The following is a 24,793-nucleotide window of genomic DNA, read 5'->3' on the forward strand; positions in this document are numbered from 1 at the left end:
TCTCCCTCAGGAAGGCCCTTCAGAAATCTAAGCATTTTCTTCTAAACCTAAAATCCCCTTCCTCTCAGGTGTCCCCCAGGCCTACCTCAGAGAGTAGATGAGAATAATGACTTGTTGAATGAACGAATCATGAGAAGGTGACATCGAAATAAAACATGTCACATAATGAGCCTATACTCACCTCCTGAGTATATTAGAAGGTGGGAAAACGGAAGTGGAAGACTTGAGCCGTTCTAGATCTTAGAAAGTTTCGGTTTTAAAAAATTTCTTTCCCAGCTGATCAGTCACTCTCTTCTAAGTACGTGCAACCTGGAAACTACAACTCCCATAAGGCTAGCCGCACGGAGTCACCATCTTGACACACCTTAGCGCGCATGTCGGCGGGAGAGCGAGCATTTGGGGAGAAGAAGCCCCGCCCCCACTGCGGCCCATTGGTCGAAGGAGCCGGCGGCGGGCTCAGCGGTTGGCCACCGCGCCCGCCCGTCCGCCGCGTCGGCCGGGGTCAGAGTGCGCGGAGGTGAGTCGGTGTGTTGTGGACTCGTGGTGCTGGCTGCCGCTGTTGAGGCGGCCGGGAACGGGCGGTGGGGAGCGGGCGGAGCCGGCCCTGCCTCTGCCTGGCCGGCGCCTCAGTCGGCGCGGGCCGCGCCCGCCGCCGTAAACTGCCCTGAGCGCCTGCTCAGGCCGAGGGAGACGTCCGGGCCTGCACCTGAAGGGAGCCTGCCGCGCTGGCCCCGAGGAGGGGGCGTTGCCATGGCGACAGCCTCTCCCGCTGCTGACGGGGGGCGGGGGCGGCCCTGGGAAGGAGGGCTGGTCTCCTGGCCCCCTGCTCCTCCCCTTACTCTCCCCTGGACTTGGATGGGCCCGAGTTGGGGGCAACACCCCGGGGTGGGTGATGCGGAGAGGCCCCCCAAATTGGGCCCTGGTAATGCATGCGGGGTGAGGGTCGCGGCGCGCAGTTTGTGCAGGCTGGGGTGCTGGCCCATGTGCTCACCCTGGATGCATGATCTACTGAGTAACGTTCTGGCGGAGAGGGAGACGGGCAGGGCTTTGCAATGCAGACTGGATGTGGTGATTAAGGGTGCTGACTTCTTACCTGGAATTACTTAGGAAGAGGAAAAGAGGTTTGACCAAAGAGGACAGAAACCCAGCAAGGAGGTAGTAGGTAGAACATCCCCTTTACCCCCTCCCCAACACACACACAGACAAACAAGGTTAGTGATTTACTTCTTTGTAAATCTGTAGCAGTAGTAGTAGCGATGGTGGAAGGAGTGAATAAGGGGCCTAACCTGGCTTGCTTTCTGTTTGCTTTTCCTGCAAATGTTCCAGCAACAGGTGTTTTCTTAAAACAAAAAGGCACAAACTTGGATTGGGGCTTGACTGCTAGTTCTTGCAAAATATAACTGCTCCTTGTTGACTTGGAAGATGCTAAACGTGGCCCCTGATTGGGGGTTTGGATTCTGTCCTTAGGGCTGGATTTTGCAGACTGATGGTGCCCATCATTGCCTCAGCTAAAGGTCTCTGGCCACTTCTCTGGTATTAGCTCTTGTCAGACATTTTATCAGTCTCCCTGCTGCAGGGCAAAAAAACCGGAATCCCATTGGCTAAAGACTATACACTATTTGAACTATAGTAGGTTGTGATTGGCTGAATGATTTTTGATTGTAGAGTTTCTACCAGAAATTGGCTTCATCAAATTCTGCTTTATACTGACTTTATCATACACAGCATGCCTTGTTTTAGTGGGTTCATGCCTAGAGCTTAAGTATATTATACCTGAATTCCCTACCATTTAAAAGCCAATTTATAAACAGGGACTTGGGGTGTGACTCCACTAATGTGTGTGTCTGTGATCTTGGTTGGAAACCCACTTGGCTGCCTTTCGTCAGAGAGGTGGGGGGTGGGGGAAGGTAGCTGCTGGGAAGTGATTGATAAGGTTTCCTTTATGGATTCTGTGGTGCTTCACTGGAGCTCAGAGCACTTTGGCAACTTAACCACTCCAAATTAAAAGCTCATTAACAATTCCTGCCCAAAGATCCTGTAAATAATCGGCTAGCTAGGTCATAGAGCTTGGCTGAGAGCTCTCCTTCCAACTTGAAATTTCCAAATAAAAGTGCTTTTTATTCCCTTCCATTTTGAAAAGTGTTTTCTTTGTGGTGGGGTAAGTTGGTGAGTGGCATTTTCCTAGGGCATCTGAGGAGAAGAAAGTGTTAAATGTGTGTAGAGTGGTAGATAGGAATAGATTGGCTCCAAATCTTGGTGTTTCTTTGTGCAAAGGATGTTACTAACTTACAAGGGTACTTCTGTAACATATTTCTTTGGAAGGTCTGGTTAGTAAAAGACGTAAGATTTATATGATTGAAGAGAAACCAGAGTATGGAAGATCTAAATTAAATGATAAGTATGATAAGTGTTCCATTAATGATTTGACTTGGGGTTTGGTTACCTTGACTTTTTTAGAACTTGAGGCAGACCTGGATGTATCCTGCGAGTGTTTCCTGGTCTATGTGGCCATTTACAATATGGCCTGTGGCTTTGTGGCAGCCAGCCTTCCCCCAATCCTGGCCTCAGTTCCTAAATTCTGAATATTGTCAGCCTTTACCAGTGTCCTCCCCTTGACTAGACCAGGATTCTGGATTATCCAGCAAGCTAACACTTCGTGGCCATCTTTCTCAGTCTGAGCTCAGATATTTTAAATGTTTAGTATTTCTAGGAGATAAACCTCCTTAGGAAGAAAAGTATGCTACTGTTGAACATGAAATTCGTCATTCTGAAAATATATACAGTTGACCATTGAAAAACAGGGGTTATGATTGCTAACCCCGCAAACACAGTTAAAAATCTGCTTATAACTTTTAACTCCCCAAAACCTTAACTAATAACCTACTGTTGACCAGAAGCCTAGCTAATTACATAAGCAGTTGATTAACACATATTTTGAATGTTATACACATATATCTACATATACTTAATGCCTTCATGACATCCTAACTTTTTATTATTATTATTTGGTATTTCTAGGCTATGTTGTTTATCTGCAAGTTTTTTCAAATTGTCACAGATCTCCAAAAAAATGTCCGATGTGTTTACTGAATAACATCCACATGTAAGAAGTGGACCTGTGCAGTTCAAACCTGTGTTGTTCAACGTTCAACTGTAGTATTAGTAACTTCTGAAAGCTCTGTACCGGCACTGTGCTTCCACATAGATACCTGTTATTTCCAAAGTAGTTTGAGTTTAGAAGTTTGAAGTATAGCGTGGTCCTTATATTGTTTCAAACAGCAACCCCCTGTGGATTTAATCCTTTTGTATGAAAATAGACTTGTTGCAGAGATGTGTATTTATCCACAGCATTGGAGCTTTCCAGCTCTCACGGACCCGTCAGCGTCCCCAGCGGCCAGTCTTGGCATCTTCGAAGTAAGGAGAGGTGAGAATCCTGTTGCATGGTCAAGTTTTGGCTTGACTTCTTCCTTATCGGTATTTGGGCTTGGAGGGTGGGGAGGGTTATTTTTCTGTAGCTTTTTTCTGACAAGATACCATATGCTGAAAGACTCCCGGAACTTCCCCAAAGTCTGTAAAGTGGTGAGAGTTGGAGGTGGGGTATCCAGACTTTCAAGTTCTGTCATGATTTCTTTGTGGGCATTACATGAGCACCTACTTGAAGTTCAGGAAGGTTGAATACAGCCAGAATAATCCTCTATCCTGAGAAATTCACATCTTAAGACAATAGGAAGGATCACGTTTATTTGGCTTCCGATAAATGCATTTGACTAAGGCTTTTGGGATCTTGGTTTATTTTGGGTTGTGGGTCATCTTTGAGTGGATGGTTAATCCCAGCCTATTTCCATTTCACAAGGATCTGGGCTGGCTAAAAAGGTGGACTCTGATGATTGATATCCGGGATCTTGGAGGCTGTTTGTTGAATAACTAAGGTCCAAGCATTTTGCTAGGTCCTGGGATTGTGGTGGTGAACAAGACAGCTGCTGTCCCTGATACCGAAGAGCTTACAAGTTCATGGGAGAGACAGACAGTGTAGATACAATTACAGTAGCTCTGAGAGTGCTGTAACAAGGTAAGTATAAGTGCTTTGAGAGTGCTTAGAAGCATCTCCAGCCCAGACTGGTGGGTTCAGGGTAGGCTTTTCAGAGGAAGTAACCTACTCTTCTAGAATTAGATGAAGGCATGAAGGACCAAGTGTGAAGATCAGAGATTTGTTGAGTTTGAGAAACTGAACTTCAGTGTGATTGAAACATCAAGTACTCAGTGGGCAGAGGGCAGGAGAATGTGGTGAGAAATGAAGGAGGAAAGGTAAGCAGGGGCCGGGGCCTTATAAGCTCTTAGGATTAAATGGTGGAGGGGAAAAAAATTAAGCTAGGTCAGCAAACTTTTTCTGTAAAGAACCAGATAATAAGTATTTAGTCTTTCTGGGTCTCTGTCACAACCATTCAGCACTACTCTGCTGCTAGAGCACAAAAGCAGCCATAGTATGAAAATGAATGAGCGTGGCTGTGTTCCAAAAAAACTTTATGAAAACAGGGGCAGCTGTATTTGGCTTGTGGACCAACCACTGGATCAGACTATCATAAAAGCAGTGAGAAGCCATTAAAAGGTTTTAAGCAGTAGACTGATACTAGATTTGTGTTTTAGAAAGTCTGCTTTGATTTCAGTGTTAAGAATGGATCGAAGGGAACAATACCTGAGGCAGAGAGACCAGTAAGGAGGCTGTAGCAGTTACATGGGTAACATTTTATATTTTTACTTTCAGTGTTTTGACAATTAAAAATTAAATATACCCGAATCTTTGCATCTATGTATACTGGTTCTCTTTGCTAATTTCCTGGCTATCTACTTAAGCTTAAAGGATATCTTTGTTGGCAATACCAGATCCTATTTCACAGACCAGAAAAGATGTGGAAAGGACAAGTTGGTATGGAATGAATGAGGAGTTTGGGGGAACTCTTTTCTATTGAAAGAAGCAGGGGATAAATATAGCCTGGGAGAGATTTTGGTTTTTAGGCTCATAGCTTAATGTCAGTTGCTTTGAACTTCTTGAACTGTACACACAGAGGGGAACCCATTTTCCTAAGCTTACCAGGGAATTGCCTCATTCTGTGTATGTCCTACTCAGTCTCCTTTCCTTGTTTGTAGGAAACTGATGACCTTTTTCTGGTTTGGGGACTGTCTCCTACTTGAGTATGATGGTATATGTCAGATACAGGGATCAAATAAAGTATTTGTTAAGTGTCTGATGAATTGTCTTCCTCCTCTTATAAGCCCCAGTGTACACTGCTGGAGAGAAGCCCATAGGTTTCTGAAAACAGTGCTAATGTGACCTTGGGCAAGTGACTTACCTCTCTGAGTCTGGCTTTCCTGTCTGTAAAATGGAGATAATGGAACTTAATAGGTTGGTTAAAGGATTTAATGAGATGTATAGCTCTTAGCACAGTGTCCTTAACTTTTATTATTCATAGTATTTTACAAAATCTTTTTAAAAGCAGCCAGCAACTGGGGCAATTGGGTGACTTGGCTTTTGACTTAGTATGTTTGGGGTCCTCAAAATTGTCATTGTGGCCGTGTGGTAAAAAACCTGTTCCCTGGCAGAGGCAGCCGGCAGACAGGAGGAAATTATAACTAAAGACACTGTTTTTCATAATGGAAAATTTTTAGACAGCAGAAGTCCCATTCAGAATTCCAGAACTTTCTTCAGGGTGGACCTTAGCCCCAGCACCATCAGTGAAATGAACTGAGTGAGCAGCTACCCGAAAGAAATTCTCCAAAGCGTGGCCAGTCATCTCTCCCGGTCTGTCGAGGTCATTTATTAGTGTTGCCACTCTTGTGCCCCTACATCTTTGTAAAATGCCTCTTGAGTATTTTTATTACTTTTTACCACCACTCTAGGAAGTGGGTCAGGTGGTTGGCATTATTGCCCCTGCTAAGCATGTGAGGAAACTGAGGCTCAGGAAGGTTAAGTGTGTTGTCCGAGGTCAAGCTGTGAGGTACTGTCAGAGCTAGAGCAGAGCAGATTTACCCCCAGATGAAATTGTGTTAGTTTATTGCTATGATTTCTCTTCCTTTGAGTGAGGGATGTGTAGTCTTTGCAGAACTGCAGTCTGATGCATGCTTTGTCCCCATCTGCTAGTCTTGATTTGGGTCCCACTTTATCCACTTGGTCCTGTTGGGTTTTAATTGATGACTGCTAAGCACAGGCCTGTCAGGAAGCAGATTCCCCTTGGGTCATTGTTTTTAGTCCATCCTCCTTTGGGGACATTCTTGGGGGAGCCCTGGGTTACGAGAGATTGCTTTGATATGTTCAAAATTGTGCCTTGTGCCCCACAGCTACAGGTAAAATCAAAAGGCTGATAATTTATGGGAGTGTCAGAGCTGGCCGCTGGCACCTCAGGAGGCCATTAGTATGCCTGTTCAGACCCTCTATGTCCTTGCAATTGATTCCTCTTTGCATGAGCTTGATTTGGGAAGCTGTAGATCTGTGGGTAGTGATTGGATGTGACAGTCCAAACACCGGTTCCCAAATTAATCCTATTAATAGTATTCCAGCACCAAAGCAATGCTCTCTCTCTTCCTCTAATACGGGAGGACAATGGCGGTGGTGGTGGGGGTGGTGGAAGAAGGAGGGAGAAAGAGAAGAAGCTTTTCCTGGTTCTTAGGCCCTGCTCTGTCCTAACGTATTCTGATTCCAGAGCAATTGACATCATAATTCATTAAGTAAACTTTGACTCACACTTACTTTGTGCCTGGCCCTGTGCTGGGAGTACAGAAATGAATCAAATGTGGTCCTTGCCCCTAAGGATCTATGTCTAGCTCAGTGTTCCTCAGACTTTTTAAACTCATGCACTACTTAGATGAAAAAAACTGATCTTAGACTTTTCTTTAATGCTACTTGAAATTTTGAAATGTGTTAAAGAGTCTGACAAAAAACAAGTACAAGAAATGTCTCTTCAAATATGCCTTTTTACACACACACATATGCAACACACACCCCTTACACATTCGCTTTCTGCCATCCTCCTCATCTAACTCCTTGGAGATAACTGGAGGGGGGAGAAACAGATAACTAAAATCTGACAGTACAGTGAGATAAAAGTTATGAAATAGGAATAAACTGTGCTATGGGATCACACTTAAATAATTAACTTTCTGTTGAGGTGTCAGAGAAAGATACTGAAAGGGGGGAGACTTGAGATGGATTTTGAAGAAGGAGCAATAATTTGCCTGGTGAAAATGGAAGTACATTTCAAAATGGGGAGTAGCATTTGCCAGGGCAGAGATTTGTAAAAGGAAACATCACTATTTAGGGGCCTGAGCAAGAGCTGGTTGTAACCCTGCTTCCTACCAGTTTCTCCGCTCTGTGAGACGGGAAGATTTCCCGGAATTGGGTCTGAGAAGAGGCTCTGAGTTCCTTGTGTTGCAGTTGTTTTAATCCATGACACTGCTTGCTGTTTCTGCTTCTGTACGCAGGGCTGCAATTTGTTTTTTTTGTTAAAAATAAATTTAGGTGATTTGGGCGGACTTAATTTTTGCTTATGATTGAGTTTTTTTTAGTTAAAGTCATACCTTTCCTCAAAAGAAAAACTGAACTTCGTATGCCTTGTTAGCCCTATGGCTGATGGGAGAATCAGTCGAGGGGAGAATGTTGGCCCCCAAATGTGGGAGAGAACAGGGCCCTGAAGAGCTGGGTGCCCCTGAGCCTTAGTATTCTCATGTGTAAAATGAGAATACTGTTACCTGTTTTGCTTGATAGTTGGGAGGCTTAAATGAGATGAAATAGGTAAATCACTAATACACTGCCTGGCTTATAGTAGTTTTTCAGAAAATAGTGTTTCCCTTTCCTCTTTAGTATGTATTAGCAATAGTAGCTCCTTTTTTTTTTTTTTTTTTTTTTTTTAAAGTCAGGGGGAGGTAATTAGGTTCACTTATTTATTTATTTAATGGGGGTACTGGGGATTCAACCCAGGACCTCGGGCATGCTAAGCATGCTCTCTACCACTTGAACTATACCCTCCCCCCAATAGCTCTTGTTTTACTGAGAACTTACCATTATGCAAAGCACTCTGTATACATTGTGTGGTTGAATGGAATCCCTAAGAGATAGGTATTATTACTGTAGCTGTTATTACAGAGAGTATGTCGTGGAGTCAGTATTTGAGCCTATGCTTGTCTAATACTGGCATTTTTAACAGCTAGCTGTGTGACTCCTTGTTTCTACTCCAGTTCTCCACCTTGGTAGCAGGGGTGTAGACGGTTCCGGGTACCTCCCCTCTGGGGTCAGATGCTGTCTACAAGTGTGGGAGGGATGACCGTAGTATACCATACCCTGCACCCCTCCAATTCTATCCTATTTACAGTGTGTTAGGAGAGAAGCCTTTGCCCCATCTTATGTGCGATGGGTCACAACTGATTTGCAGGTCCTTGCAAAGACATGTTTCCCAGCCTTGGCCCCTTGAAGGAGTTTGCCCAAGCTACTGGATGTGGCTGATGGGTTAGTGAACAACAGACAAATCACAAACAGGCACTTCTTTTTCTGTGCTGTCTTGAGCTGCTAAGACGGACCAATTGAAGAGGAGAGTGAGCCTCCTGTGGCCTGTGATGTTGGTGTTCCTGAAGGTCTTTAGTGACTTTAGCTCTGCTGAGAGTTTGGGATTAGTAGCTGCTTCTGATGTTGGGCAAGTTCTCCCCAGCCCTGCCTTGGGGCAGAAGCAGCTGAAGCCACAGGCCAAGGGAGTGGTGGGTTATAGAGAGGAAGAGAGTGTTCTGGTGAGGTGAGGACCCAGCTTTAGAGTTCCTGTTTCCATTCCACTTAGGGGGCATCAGGAAGTCATGAAGAGGTTCCAGGGCACGTTGAGCTTTGTTCTGCCTTGCCTGCAGGCTCCTGGCCTCCACTGTTGAGACTGCAGAGAAGTTGGGGACGAGTGCTGGCGCCTGTGCCTTTTGAGGGGCTGTGGCTGGGGGCTCTGAACTGGACGTCAGGGGCCCTGGGTTCTCTTACCACCCTTACTGGCTATGTGAACCTTGGGCCGTCCTTTTCTCTTTCTGGGGCTCATTTCCCTGGCTGGCTGGACTGTGTCTCCTCTGAGGTTTTCTTTCACCTTTGACAGTCTGTGATTTTCACAGAAAGTGCTCTGGCAGTAAGGATGCATTCATTAGACTGAACATTATGATTTCTGAAGGCATGCAGTTTATTTGTATTTTTCCTAGGCTATTTTTAGCCATCTAAGATGGAGACTGTGCCTCAGAGAGCTCCAGACTGGTGTCCGTGTTCTCTGTGGATGCTTCTGTGGCTCAGGTGCCTGAGCACTTGTGCTCCTACAGGTCAGACTGGGACAGGGACTTGCCCCAGGACTGGGAGCTGGGGAAACTGTGGCTATCCCACGTGCTTTTAGTCAGCTAGACCCAGAACCTGCCTCGGTGCCCTGGAGTTCCTTTGAAGTGTACCCCTGCATCCCAGGCTGGCTTTATATGGGATGGATTGGGTCCAGGGATGGTACAAACCCATACCCTCCCCAGACATCCCAAGTACAAGAGGAAGGGGAGATGGTGTGGGAGTGGACCCCATATTTCATGATGGGCCTCTCTTCTCTTCTGTCCCCCAGGCTCCCCTGGCCTGTATGTGGATATTAAAGGATGGCCCCTCCCTTCGCCCTTCCTTCCCGCCTCCAGTAATGGAAGGCTATAAAATGTCTATTTACCCAAGACACCAGAATGACTCCTCTGTGATTCCACTAATCTGGTGATTTGGTGCTTCTCTGGTCTCTCAGGTAAATACAGATTGAGGCTTTTTATAAAGGCATATTATTTCCCTCATTAAATGTGTGTTTTGGCACAGGCGTTATTTACCTGACCGACAGTAATGGCTGTGGAGGAGCCATTGTGTCTGTTGTGTAAATACTCTGCACAGCGACCATCCTCCAGGGGCTGTGGTGCAGGCCTGCTCCTCCAAATCGGGCTGTCCCTGTGGCAGTCCCTGCTTCCCCCTCCCTGCCCCACTGGGGGCTGGTCCCTTTACTTTCAGGAGAGAATCATTCATTTTCCTCTTTGCTGTAGGCTCCTTACTACCTTTAATTTGCTAGAAGGAAATGGGTGTCAGAATAAATGTATGTAAATCTTGGACTCTGGTGAAAGATAGACCCAGAATCATAAACTGTTCTTTTTGAGTTCTGCCCCTCTGCTAGATTCTCAAAGGCCCGGCTGATGATACAAGTTATAGACTTATATTCTGCACACTGGTGATTAAAGAATAAAGACATCAGTAGAAAGAGGAAATCCCTAAGCTGTCAGAGGGTAGGCAGGCAGGTGGGGTGCCTCTGCGGGCTCTTCGGGGGTGCAGGGGCATTTTCCCCGCAGGCTCTAGTGGTAGCAGGAGTGCACAGTGAGGGGGCACTGGGCTGGGCTCTTATGATGGAGACTCCGTGCTTTGAGGGCTGGCTTTTGCCGACCTCTCTGCCAGAGCGGAGCATGCAGCCTATCTTCTGTGGGCAGTGTGGGGAGATGGCTCCCTCACATACTGTTCTGTTTCTTTTTTTTTTTTAAACAACATTGCTTATGTATTTATTTATTTTGTTTTTTGGGGGGAGGTAATTAGGCTGGCTTGCTTATTTATTTATTTATTTATTTATTTATTTATTTATTTTTTATTTTTTATTTTTTATTTATTTATTTTTAGAGGAGGTACTGGGGATTGAACCCAGGACCTCATGAGTGCTAAGCATGCGCTCTACTACTTGAGCTATATACCCTCCCTAAACAACATTGCATATGGATTAAAGAAAATTTTTTTTAAGTTTGAAATAGGCCAAATTTACATAAAAGTTGGAAGTACAGTACAAATAATTTTTTTCCTAAACCATTTGTGAATTAAGTGGCCGACCTAACAACCATCACCCTAGAGACTTTACGTGTATTTCCTACGTGCAAGGACATTTTCCTACACAACCATCAAAACCTGAAAATTGACATTGATACGTACCTCCACCTAAGTATCAAACCCTATTGAAGTTTTGCCAGTTGTCGCAATAACATTCTTTGTAGCAAAATGGTCCGGTTCAGAATCGTGTATTGATTTTAGTTATCAAGTCTCTTTAATCTCCTTTAGACTTTTCTCAGTAAACATTCCTTGATGTTCATGACCTGGATACTTTTGAAGATTACAGGTGGTTATTGTGTAGACTCTCCCTCATTCAGGGTTGTCTGATATTTTCTCATGATTAGATTCAGGTTATGCATCTTCGACAGGAATATCCCAGAAATGATACTTTGTTTTTCTCATTGCATCCTGTCATGTGATGTATGATTTGGATTAATCCCATAATTGGTGATGTTCATTTTGCCCACTTGATTAAGGTGATGTCTGCCAAGCTTATCCATTGTAAACTCACTCCCTGCTATGATTAATAACATTCTGTGGGGATGTTATTATTATTATAATTTTGAAACTATGTGAAGTCCCTTACCAAACTTTAATTTTTAAATTTTATTTATTTATTCATTCATTTCTTTCTTTCTATCTTTATGACCTCATGGTTTCCTTTTTTATTCAGTGCATTGTAATACATTAATGTCATTATTTACTTGCCTATGGGAGCCCCTTCAAGCTGGCTTCTGTGTCCTTTTGATATGTTCCTATCATTCTTTGGGCGTTTCCTTGCTTTCTGGCACAACAAGATGTGTGGGGCTCATCTTGTACTTTCTCTGCCACAGCCCTGGAATCAGCCATTTCTTCAAAGAGCTCTGGTTCTTTCAGTGGAGAATGATTTTAGAAGGCAACTAGGGGCTGGATGTGCTCATTGCTGTTGGAGTGTTGCTGCTCCCTGGCCCTTCAGTAAACAGAGCTTAGGAAATACATATACATGTGTGTAGATATTTTCGTATAGATATATACTTAATCTCACATTTATATCTGGCTTTACTTTTATACATTATATATATCAGATACCATGAGGTCACACTGTTACCTCCAGTTCCAATCCAACACCACAGGTGTTTTTTCCTTTCTGTGTTTTAATTCTGCCGTCTAATATTGAGAAACGTGGTCCCATTACCCTTAATATATGCCCATTTTGGATCAACCCCTCTCTATATAACTAGCCTCCCATTGTTGCCACTGCCCTTTCCCCATCTTGGGTGCCTCTTTACCCTGCCTCTGACTCCCCACACCAGGCTGCTCCCTGCCCCCACCCAACAGATGCCTTCGTATCCCAGTAGGGCTCTCACGTGCTGCATCACACCTTCTGCCTCTGTATGGATACCTCCTCACCCTGCTTGGGCTCTGATACTCCCCCAGGCCTTTCTGCTCCTCCCCACTCCAACTAATGTAGACACCTACTTTCCTCTGCCATACTAATGACTCTAAAGCCATTAGATCAAGGTTTTCAGGAAAGGAAGAGGAAGAGCTGCTCTCTTTTTCTGGACTTGAGTTGAACTTGGTTTTTAGAAGTAGGGGAAGTATGGAACCCAGTGACTGCTGATACATGGAAGCCTGGTCTCCAAATGTCTACTCTCAAGACTTCCTACAGGAGAGAAGCTTTTTGATGTGGGTGAAATCAGGTGAGAAAGCAAGGTCTGCAGGCGTGAGGATTTATAGGCCCAAAGTGTGGGGGTCCAGGCTTTGCCAAGTGGGCATAGTTCGATAGAAGAGTAGTAGTAATAGTAGTAAGCTAATATTCATTGAGCTCTATGTGCTAGACCGTACTCTCAGTGCTTTCCATATATCCTCTCATTTCATTCTCACTTAAGGAGTAGGAGCTACTATTATTGTCATTTTGAGGGTGAGAAATTGAAAAATAGAGCTTGCCCAAGATGCGGTGGCAAATAAGTGGTAAGACCAGAATTCAAATCCAGAAGTCCTCCTTAATCACAATATTTAATTCCCTGTAGTGTTTGGTAGATGGGGTCTGGCTGACTATAAACACTTTATGTACTATATATACACATTGGAGAACATTAAGACTTTCAGAAGTCCTTATGCATGGCCTGACTTGTTGCAGGAGAGTTCTAAGTCCCTGTGGGACTGTGGATCCAAACTAGAATGTGTAATCCGAGCAGACTGGTGTCTCCCATCTCACAAGGCTTCCGTACTGTTTAGAAGTGGGTGATGTGAAGAGTTATTTTGGATTCTGGCTTTCAGAGGGATTTTGTCTTTTCAAGGGATTCCCTAATGAAACTCAAACACCTTTGTCTATCCAAGGCTAGGGAGTTTGGCTGCATTTCTGTAAGGGCTGTAAAGCCACGGTGAAAGCATGCACTGTGCTTGTGCTGTATCCATGAAGACCTTAAAATACTTTTTGGTCTTAGTTCCGCATGGACTCTCACTCTAGGGGTAGGAAAATTGAGGGCCCACACTAGCACGTATCCTAATAAATATACAGGCAGGTTATTGTAGGTCATTCTATGAGTCTGGAGAGCTGGGACGAGAAGTGATACTTGGCATCGCCCGTGTCCACTCAGGTAGTAGTGACCTCATTGCCTGGAGTGTGCTCTGGACATCACAGGCTGCTGGCTGCCTCTACCCTGTGTGAAGGAGCAAGTGCCCATTTGCAGTCTTTCAGAGGCAAGCTTTTGGCTTGACTAGAACGGGGCTTCAGAAGGCACAAACTATGGCCTAATACAGTTCTGTTTTGAGCAATGAGACTTCTTATTTAACTTTGAAGGTTAAAGTTGAGGGAATTTGAGTGTTGGGTATAAAAAGGGAAAAACACAAAATTTCTGCTTTTTTTTTTTTTAAGGAAGCTTGAGTTATTTGTGAGTAAAACTTGGGCTTTGATTTTTATATTTTGTTAGCCCTCTAAGGAGCAGACATTCTGCAAGTTTAAAGGGAAAACTTGAAAAGTGATTTGGAATTTTTTTTTTTTGCACATGTTCACTCAGAAAACTTTACTAGACTTTTAGCAACGCTCCCATTACCACCACATCTGGGTTTTCTCTTTTCCTTCCCCATTTAAAAAGTCCTGCAGTCATTCAAGGCCTCTAGTAGAGAGTGAGTCTAAAGGCAGCAAAAGGGAAGGCCTGAGGCTGTTGCCAGCTGTGCTCTGCAGGCTGGAGCATTCCCCCAGGGTGCCTCTCACTGGCTGGGGGCTAGGGAATCACCAGTCTGGTGAGCCAGTTCCCTGGGATCAGCTCTGCTCGATTTCACGTTGGGAGAAGGTAGGAGGGTGTATGGAGATGTCAAGATACAGACGGGAAAGCCAGCGGCACATGGCTGGGAGTGGAGCTGAGGAGAGAATCCTGGGTATTTTCTGGTGTCTGTCTGAGTCTCCTTAGCTCCCAGGACTGATTGTGCACCTGGGGTCACCTCAGGTTACTTTGGGGAACTTAGCTTCAATGTTAACGGGTTGCCACCTGAGAAGTGACCACAGAATTTTTCTCTCTCCTCTCTTTTGAACTTTAGAGCTCTGCTTAAAGATCAGGGCCAGTGCTGCATCTTGTTTCGAGAATGATCTGGGAGACTCAGAGCTGTCATAATGCATCAGGGGCCAGTATTAAGGATCCTGAACTTCAGTAATGAATACTGGGATTTAGAAAAGGGGCCCAGAAACATTGGGGAGTGGTTGATGTTGTATGATTATTCCTGAAGACTAGATGGAACAGGGCCACGGTGGGAGGGAGTAACCCAGGCTCTCTGTTTTTTTTTTTCTTGTCCTTTTTTTTTTTTCAACTTTCCTCCCCTAAGTTTTAGATGCGTCTGGATGTTCAATGCTAGCACCTTTACAGACTGGAGCAGCTCGATTTTCTTCATATTTACTTTCAAGAGCAAGAAAAGTGCTGGGCTCCCATTTATTTTCTCCCTGTGGTGTTCCGGAGTTCTGCTCCATATCCACCAGAAAGCTGGCGGCCCACGGCTTTGGCGCATCCATGGCGGCAATGGTGTCCTTCCCTCCCCAGAGGTATCACTACTTTTTAGTGCTGGACTTTGAGGCCACGTGCGACAAGCCACAGATTCATCCTCAGGTAACTGTTGTATCATTGCTTCAGAAAAGGTGGGATGGGTGAGGAGGGAGGGAGGATTGTCTTGCTTTCTGGGACCCAGAGGAACTTTCTCATGTCTTCTTGGCTTTTAGCTTCTCATTTGGAGTTCCTGCTTAAGAAGCAGGGTGTGATTTAGGCATGCTAGGGTAAGGCAGACCTCAGAGGTCTCTGGAGAGAACTGGGCACTATTTCTCTCTGGTCTCAGGCTTTGGGGATCAAAATACTTCCTTCTGCCCCACGCTTCCTCTCTCCTTTCCCTTCCTTCCTTCCTTGTCCTACTACTGCTGCATGTTCTTTAAAGGAATACTGCAATAGTCAGCCTCCAAGATGGCCCCCAACAACCCTTCCCTCCTGATATTCACACCCTTGGTAGTTCCCTTCCCACAGTGAATCAGAGCTAGCCCTGTGTAACCAATGGAATATGGAAGAGACACTGTGTGACTTTGGAGGTCAAGTCATAAAAGCATCGCAGTCCACCTTGCTCTTTAGGATCACTTGCTCTGGAGGAGGCCAGCTGCCATGCTTTGAGGACACTCAAGCACCCTGGCAAGAGGCACGTGTGTGTAGGAACTGAAGCTCTTAGCTAAAACCCAGTACCAAATGCCAGTCATGTTTCTTGGCACTGACTTGAAAGTGAATATGCCTGCCCCGGTCAAGCCTTCAGATAACTACAGCCCCAGTGGACGTCTACCTTCGACCTCAGGAGAGACCCTGAGCCGCTCCTGAATTCCTGGCTCATAAAAGCTGTGAGAGTTAATACATGATTATTGACATTTTAAGCTACTAAGTTTTGGGATGATATGCAGCATTAGATAACCCGAACAAATACCATTGTTGGTCTGTTGAAAAGGAAAATTTCTTTACGTGCTTTTTTCCTTTAGTTACCAACTGTGTTCAGAGATCTTTTACCTTTAAGGTAATGATACTAGGAAGCTTGAATTAGCAGCAGAGAGGCACCTGGTTTAGGTGATATTGGAGTCCCTGGTGTTTGCTTTGGGAGCATGTGGTAGTTCATTGTAGTGTGGGGGCCTTGGGTATGCATGACTCTAGGACTATAACTCTCCCCTGTAGGGCTGGATTATCAGGTGTGTAATTTTGAGGTGAGTGGACACGTTGGTCTGGGGGCAGCTTTCAGTAGTAAGAAGGAGGCAGAGAGGATTATAGCATCAGGCACTTGGGAGACAGGTCCATTCAAAGATAAACTGGGTTCATTTCTCATGGTTGGTTTTTTCCTGAGAAGGGGTTCTGTCTTTAGAATAGTAGATTATTTTCCATAAAACAGACGCCACAACCCTTTTACCTTCCCCTTTCTCCTCTCCTCTTTCCTGTTCTTCCTTATGGCAGTGGTCTGCCCTTGGCGGAGGATTGGAATCAGGCCTCCTGAGATTTGGGAAGACAGGAGCTGGATGAGGAGAGTGTCCTAGGGGAAGGGACTTTGGATGAGAGGGAAGGTGGCTTGGGAGCCACCTGAGCCACACTTATTTCTCAGCCTCCTGGTCCTGCCTGTGCTGTCAGGTCTTCTTCACCTCCTTAAACTACTGGAGTGGGCATTCCTGGGTGGTGGGTGGGAGTTTTGGTTACATCGATTCTCTCAGGTTGGGCATCAGGGATCCATACCCCAATAGGCTGTATTATTTCCCTCACTGATGATTTCAGTCACTGAGTAAGCCCTAGTAGGACCTGAGTCTAAAAACCAACATGTCCCTGTTGCGTGTGATTCATCCGTCTTCTGAAAGCTCATGATTGCTTCGCATCTTCCTGATGACATTTCCTGGTTTCTGCTTCCTGGCCCATGCCTGTATATGTTTGTTTCTGAACTTTTCAGTAAGAGTATAAGCTCAGATAATTTTGTAGCTGTGTTCTCTTATCCTACGCAGAGTCCTGCCAATGTTGCTGAAGGCGAAGCTTGATTCATGTCTCAGTTTGGTCTGTCATTATCACCTTTCATCTCTCTTTCAAGGGCATTGTTCTTTTTATTTTTCTTCTTATTTATTTATTGCAACGCTGAAGACATAATGCAGTACAGATTTAAATCACTTGTATCACCAACTTCCTTCCCAGACTTAGGCACCAAGGCCTTCCAGATCTAGGCTGAGATCAGGCTTCCTGCTGTTCACCAGGATCTGAGCCTGATTAAAGATTATCTCCAGAATCAATGAACCCTGATGATGCGATTCCAAGGGCACTTAAGGAATTGGCTGCCCTGGTTCATTATTAGCAAAGCATTAGCTGTTGCTTTAGAGAACTCAAGAAGAAGCATTTGCTGTCTTGCTTATCTTTAAAAGGCGAATACGAATGATCTTGGAAATTATAGACCCGTTAGTTTACTGTGATTCCAGAGAAGATACTTGACCTGATCGTCAGATAATCAATCAGGAAACAGCTAGAAGAGCATAGGTTACTGAGTAATAACTTACATGGGTTTGTGAAGAGGAGCAAATCCTGTCAGATCAATCTAACTTCTTGCTGTGACACATTGATGGATTTGAGTGGATCTAGGGCAAGTGATAAATGTAATGCATCTCTACTTTGTTAAGCCTCTACAATGCTGTGATCAACAGGTAGGAAGGTGGGTTTGGGGCCAGAGAGCTCTGTTGGTGAACTGCCCACTGGACCACTCTCAGGAAAGGGATTGACAGCTCAGAAGTGACTGGAGACTTATTGTTAGTGACAATTTAAAGCCACACCCCCCACACATGCATTTTTTTTTTTTTTTTAAACTCTTCCCTAAAGTTTGCAGGTAGCAGGATCCTGGTAGGATTCAGAGAAAGTTTGGGAGATGGAGTGGAGGAGTTGTCAGTCCTGGATAGGCCAGTGTCCTTCCACTGAGGTCATCATAGGTCAGGTTCCCACATGATAGCCTCTCTATTATTTAAGTCTTTTGGTCAACAAGGGCAGTGGAGAAATTGGAAAAGCTCAGGATAAGAGGAACAAAAATCATTAGAGGCACAAAAATAAGACTTTGAAAAGAAGGAAAATAGAATACGGTTTTAATGACTGATTCCTTGTCCAGAGTGGGAAGTAGTTGTTCCAAGGATTATGATAATAACTTACTCTTCATTTTAATAAGGACAAAAAATGAATTTAAATGGAAGCAGGAAAGATTGAAATTTCGTTTGAGAATGAACTTCTAAGAGGCAGTAGAAGGACTAGAATTGGGTATGCAAGTTAGATCAGCCCTCCCTAGCGCGCCCTCAGAACGACTTGATGGTTGTCCGTTTGATGGAGATACTTTATGGGCAAGGTCTGCGTGCCTCCTGGGGATGTGCGTGAGCTGTGAATCAGAACCACCCCAGCTCCCCTCCTGCCCGGTTCCCAAGTATTGAACACCTGAGGCCTCTGCACAGTGCACTTCTGACTTTTACGGGAGTGTGTCATACCCCTCAGTTGTGTAGGAGGCAGAAACAAGCTTTGGGCCAGGCCCTATCTGGAGGCTTGGCATGGGGTTTATTTCTCTCATCTGTGTCTGGTTTTCAGAAGTCCCTGAGTCAACTTGTTGGGACTCTCCTAAGGGAATGCCACATGGAAACTAACAGGTGCAAGCTCTGTTATACTTGAGTAACAATACTGGTTGTAAACGTGGTAAAACATCTGGTATTTTCCGTTTGTTATAATTTTTGCTGTTTATTTTTGTACTTTGTTCAGTTCGATGAAAATGGAGTGGTTGGTTTGCCAGTAACAGGCTTTCACTTTCTGGTTTTTGAACTCACTTTGTTTTACATATTTTGGTTCAGATTAACATGATACGTATTGGTTGAATATGAGACTGTTTTTCATTTGAAAATATTGTTTTCACTTAAATGTTAACTTAGGTGGGTTAAAATGCTTTAGAGACTCAAAATTTGAGGAATATAATTCCTTTCTTGCTTGAGGAATTGTTTCCTGATATGGAAGTAGGTTTTTTATTGTCCTTGCCGGCAGGAGTTCATGTTGCTTGTTTTGGTGTGGATGTGCAAGAGATGATGGCGGCTGTGACCCTGAGGCCCAGGGAGCAGCCTGAAAGCTTTGGTGGGAACTTTAATTGTGCAGCTTTAACCTGGAGGCAAGTTCTCTCACCACCTCAGTGTTCAGAAAAGACCAAAGCAAATGTAAGTGAGGAAAATGAGGTACAGGCCGCAGCCCTTGGAGGGAAGGAAGCAACCTCAGCCGTCCCGATGGCCAGGGGGGCGGCCCAGCTCTCCTGTCTAGGAGCACAGGTCCGGCTGCTGCCTGCCCTCCCTCCCTGAGTTCCCTCTGGCCCTCCGTCAGGGTCCCAGGTAAGATCTTTCTCTCTCTCCCTGCTCTGCAGCAGCCCTGCTCACTGTTTTCCTTCTCATTTGTATTCAAGTGCCCATAACTTTGGAGAAAAATGACCTTTGGGGTTGAGGTTTTCTAGTGTTTGGTCTTTGTCCATAGGGGCTTTTTTTTTTAGGAAACCTCAAAGAGACTCCATCTGCATTTTGAGTTAGAACTATGAGTAAAGGAGTTCTTTTTTTTTTTGTAGAAAATTGTCCAGATGCTGGGCTATTTTGGGAGGGAAGGATGGGGGATGGGTTGTTGGTGACGAGAAGGGCTAATATAGAAGAGAGGCATTTGGAGGGTTTCAGTGTGACTCGAAGCTGACTCCTCAGTATTAGTCTTTTGTGAGAGAGACATTTTGGAAAACTTCACAGGAAATTGGTTAAGATGCCTACAAATCAGACTATATTGATTCCCTTGTCCTTCATTCAAGGCTGAGAGGCAGGAGCCCCCGACCCCAAACCCCCCACCCAATGCACACACATTACTCTTGTTCCACATTCAGCATCTTTCCCTCTCTCTGCTCCTGGTTCCTGCACTCTCCAAATGGATGGAGAGGCCATTCTCGGGAGAAAGAACCCACTCCACCCTCTTCATTCACTTGTCCTGGTTGAGGTTCCTCTCAGTGGGAGGGATCGGACCCGACTTTATAGCGGGAGAGCCCAGTTGGATTGTGGTCCATCTGCCGGTGGCCCCAGTCAGCCTGCCCCTTTTTCTGTACAGACAGGCGAAGGCGCTGATGCTATTCTTCTAAACTGGGAAATGAAATGCAAAACCGACGTTAATGTAACATTATGGTTGAGATTAAATGCACCAAAATCAGGAAATTCTAAGTTATGCTTCCCACAGCAACTATAACTCAGGCTCATCTGGCGTGTGTAGTATTTTGTGTTAGTGCGGATGGTGTTATATGTTAAGACATTAAAGTTAACACCATAAGCAGAGCACAGAATGCTTGAGGGGGCTGAGTTATGACGACCGTGTGAGCTGTAAGTGTTCTTGCATAGGCTCTCGACTCCTGAAATAATTTTTCCCCTGCCCATCAGACCAATTATTGCCTTTCTTTTTAGTTATCTCTCTGCTTTAACACATCTCTTCTTCCAGGATCACTACAAATGAATTCCTCTATTGGTGGCCAGTGATGGGTGGGAATGGGGCAGCCCACCAGGCCCTTTTGTCCTTTTTTGTTGCTGCTTCCATAAATGTGGTGCCTCCCCCTCCCCCTGCCCGAACCCCCTCCACAGCCTACTGTTCCCTGGTGGTCCCTCACAAGGATGGGCCTCCCATGACTCTCACTGCAGCTCCTTCTAGTGCTCCCTGAATGGGAACAAGCCTTTGCTGTGTCCGGGTCTTGGCCCTGTTGTAACTTCACGGGAGAGCTGAAGGGCCCTTCTTTATTTGGAGCAGACAGAACAAAAATGTAAAAGTAAAATATACATCTTGGGGAGGGGAGCACCGATGCATGGTGGTACTGCCTCGTGTGTTTGGCATAGCAGAGGTACGATCGAAGTGGGTTTATTTGCTCTGTTCAAACTGCTTCTCTACCTTCCCCAGGGTTTATACCTTTCAGCTGCCACAGTGTGTAGTTAGGCTATGGAGTTGCCTGGGGATGGGGCCAGGAACCTTCCTTGGGGAGCGCTGGGTCACTGGTAACAAAATCACCACGCAATTTAGTGCAAATCAGGAGACATCCCCCCCCAGCCTCTTATTATCCTGGTGGCCTCTCCAGGGCAGAAACAGCTGTTGGAATGCAGATTTTGTTAGACACTGGGCTAAGGTTGGTGGTGGGGAAGAGCTCTGAAGAATAGAGCCATTGATAAATGGTGAATGAAATCAGGGACTGTAAACTAACAGTGACACTGAGCTGCCTTTTAAGGTTTTTGTTGGACATGACAAAACCAACCAAGTCAGTAAAGGAAATGGAGAGGACCTCATGGTAACCACCTTAGAGGTATCAAAAAGGCCTCTTTTTACTCTTTGGATAACAGCTTGAAGCTTGATGTTGGATGCTGGGATATAAAGACGAGAAATGGTCCCTACCCTCGAGGAGCCCGTAGTCGAGGGGAGTAGACATCCGTGTAAGCGCTGTGAAGCAGCCTGATAAATGTGTCCCGTGGGTCAGTGCTCGGGACAGTGGAGGAGGGGAACGGTCAGCTCTGCTCACAGTGCGGAAGAGGGGTCGCATCAGCTTCCTGTTAAGGGAAAGTCAGGAGGCCAAGGGGCCAAGTGGGCTTGAGGCCTCTCAGAGCTGCCGTAGCATGAATGAAAGAGGGTGCTCACAGAGTTAGCTCGGACAAACTGACCAAAGTCTGAAAAAACCGATTTGGGCTGCAGGCTTGTTTGTGGGAATGTTGAAAATGAGGGAGAGGGAGAGAGAAAATGAAGACCTTGAAGACAGCAAATTATTTCACCGTTTGGCTAGTAGGATTGTCTGTACCTGTGATATGGTATTTCTCACACTCCAGTAGAACGTCTAACTGGGATGCTACAAGTGAGAGTATGAAGGCTACAAGAAGTTTTAGAGAATTTTAGCCAATAAAGTGTGGGCAGAAAGGGTGAGGGTCAAGACAGAAATATATGAGCAAAGGCCCCAAGGCATTGTCAGGGAGGGCCAATCTGATACCTCAGCTGCCACTGAAGGTAGCACTGGGCTGGGCTGCGCAAGGTCTCTAGGGAGAATCAGGGGCTGGGGAATGACATGACCACCCCCACCCCTCAAAGTACTGGCTGGCAGTTTGGATCTGAATCTGCTAAGCATCCCTTGGGAAGACCTCCTTCCATAGACCAGGGAGATTTATACCCTTCAAACAGATACACGGCCGGCTGACTAACATTGAGAGACAGAAGGAAGGAAGGAAGGAAGAATTCATGAAGAGGCAGGAAGGCCTGGGTGAGAAGAGATTTGCTACAGTGGACGTGATGGAAGGGGTGGGCGGTAGGGATGAACTCTCCCTCTGAGTGGCAGCAGCAGGTTCATAGCCACAGAAAGAAAGCCAGTAGGTTGGGAAGCGCGGAGGGAGAGAGAAATCCCAAGGATCACTTTGGTTAAGTCCCCAGGCTTTACTTCTCCCTGCCACCATCCTGTCTTGTTTTCCCTTTCCCCTCTGTTGATTACATTTCTTATGTTGTAGACCAAACTCAGTTGTCTGACATGAGGAAACTGATATTAGGAGATGCTTCCTCCATCTCTGTGTCTTGTGGGGGAAAAGGATCCTGCATCATTTTGATTAAGATGCCATTGGGATGATTATTTTTTATTCTCTTGTCCTGAGTGTTCACAATACTTAAGAAGCCATACATTTATGTGATGAGTTTTGAGCTCTCGCTGTGAGAATTGAGTCCTTGCCTCAAAGCCTGATACAAGAATGTCCCCAGATTGACACTAGCCCCGCTGCTGGCCCCAGGCTGGCAGAAGAAGAGTGAGCAGGCAGAGAAGGATTTGTGTGTATTGAGTGCTGCCACAGGCAAAGCCTGGTTAGGTGCTGGGTGAGTCAGAAAAGGGGGAGGTAGACTCTGGAGGGAGAGTCACACATCAGGAAAGCTCTTCACCTGAAGTAGAGGTGCCTTGAATCGGGCTTGTGTTTAGGCCCAGCCCCTGTTATGTAGCTGGCCAGTGGGAGATCTCAGTCTGTGGCAGCAAACATCTGTTGAATGAGCTCCACTCTGTTCTAGTGCTGTGGTCAGTGTCTGGTCCTGGCGGGGCCCCTCCAGCCAAGGGCTTTTCTGAAGGCCAAATGCTGGTGGAGGCTCTCACGGGGAGGTTCAGAGTCCATAGTGAGGTTGGGGGGCAAAATTGGTGGGCCAGAAAAGGCAGTGTGTATTGGGGAATGGAAGGGAGGAAACAGAAATTGATGTTGTAGCCAGAGTTCATGGGTATGGAGTGCAGGGTGTTCCAAGGGGTTAAATGTGGACATAGGGAACCTGGTTAGGAGGCATTGCTTGAGAGATGTTAGTGGATTGGGCTAAGGTGGTGATAGTGGGAATGGAGCTAGGTTACCTGTTGTGTGTGCAGGGAAAGAAACAAGCTTGAGAACCATGCTCTTAAGTAGCTCATAGCTCTTTTAGATACTTGTGGGCTCTGGCAGTCAGTGGCACTAAGAGATCTGATGAGAAGTGGAGCGTGGAACCTAATGGTCATTGTAAATGGAGTGCTCTGAGCTGGAGATCCATGTCAGGGAGAGCTGATATAGGTGAGTTCCTTGGCAGTGATGTAGGTAGTTACTCTTCTAGGATCTGTTTGATGAACTGTTTGGCGATTGGCCTATGGGAGGCGAGTAGTGATGGTTGGGTTGATAACTGTCTGGAAAGCTTGGAATCTTTCTCTCTAAATCAGATACACACTGAGGGCCATGGCTTGAGACTGCAATGTCCAAAATGGAGGCCAGGGACTCTGTCTGCATTGTTCACTGTTATATTTCCCCCCTCCCTCCCAGCACTAACAGATTTGAATGAAAGGCCAACTGATCAACTGAAGGGGATTGGTAGTTGGGGATGGAGGAGGCAGGGACTGATGAGTTGGGGAAACATGCCATTTTGATAAGGTCTCCTTTCATTCAGGAGGTAACACAACTGGAGAAGCAGTGCCGGGGCAGGCCTTAAAGGAAGTTCATGGTGGTGGAGTGGAATGTAGTGAGGCTCCCCAGCTGGGTGCCTCTGGATATTGTAGGAACTGCTGTGATCCTGTTCCAGATCTGTGGCCAGTGTTAGGCTTTCTCAGGACTAGGGGCTGTAAGATGGCTCCTGGCTTATGTCTCTAATGAGAGGTCTTCCGAGGAGAGGTGTCCAGTCCTTCGTTCTAGTTCATTTGTACAGAAGGAAGGTATTTTTCTGGAGAGAACAGTGTGATGAGTGTTCAGTGGGTAGCTGTGCCAGGGTCTTGACTGCGTTTTTAAAGGGAGCAGGTATTGCCATGGCAGGAAGGCCTCTTGCTGGCTTCCCAACAGAGATGGGCCAATTTGCTCTACAAAATTCTGGGATGTGACATGCCAGTTTTTCCTCCCCTGGATCTTAGCAGCCTAGAGAATGACATGTCCGATGGCAGAAGCAGGAAGTGGCTGGCTCACCCGAGGTGCTTGAAATGGGGCTGAGTAAGGGTTTGTTCTGAGAAGAGCTGAGAACCCTGGGCTCTGATTCTCAGTGGGTCAGTTTCTCTGTGATAAGGAGTTAGTCACATAGATGTTCTAGATGACACCTTTGCTATTCAGAGTGTGATCTGAGAACCAGCAGCATCCCCATCACCTGGGAGCTTGTTAGAAATGCAGAATACCAGGCCTTACTCCAGCACTAAATAGAATCTGTAATTTGACAAGATCTTCAGGTAATTTGAAGCCTGAGAAATACTGCTCTACTCTAGACCATTGGTTCTCAAACTTCAGCAAGTATCAGAACCATCTGGAAGACTTGTTAAAACACGCAATGCTAGCCCCACTCTCAGAGTTTCTGATTCAGAAAGTCTGGGGTGGAGGCCAGGAATTTGCATTTCTAAGTTCCCAGGTGATGGAATGCTGCCTGTAAGGGACCAGGCTTTAAACCACTGACCGCC

At 45.7% G+C, this 24,793-nt stretch overlaps 1 protein-coding gene across 6 annotated transcripts in view; it reads left to right on the top strand.

The window, feature by feature from the left end:
* Nucleotides 1–491: 491 nt before the first annotated feature.
* Nucleotides 492–24,793, top strand: part of ERI3 (ERI1 exoribonuclease family member 3) — a 123,104-nt gene continuing 98,802 nt past the window's right edge. The window contains exons 1-4 of one of the 6 annotated variants that reach the window (XM_064493646.1): nucleotides 492–517; nucleotides 3,349–3,424; nucleotides 12,443–12,555; nucleotides 14,678–14,955. In XM_064493646.1, coding sequence (XP_064349716.1) covers nucleotides 12,480–12,555; nucleotides 14,678–14,955 — 354 coding nt within the window. In that variant the 5' untranslated portion in view covers nucleotides 492–517; nucleotides 3,349–3,424; nucleotides 12,443–12,479. The other 5 variants (XM_010982290.3, XM_010982289.3, XM_031465611.2 and 2 more) reach the window with 5 other exon arrangements.

Source organism: Camelus dromedarius, chromosome 14 (assembly GCF_036321535.1).
Source record: "Camelus dromedarius isolate mCamDro1 chromosome 14, mCamDro1.pat, whole genome shotgun sequence".
NCBI classification, from domain to species: Eukaryota; Metazoa; Chordata; class Mammalia; order Artiodactyla; family Camelidae; genus Camelus; species Camelus dromedarius.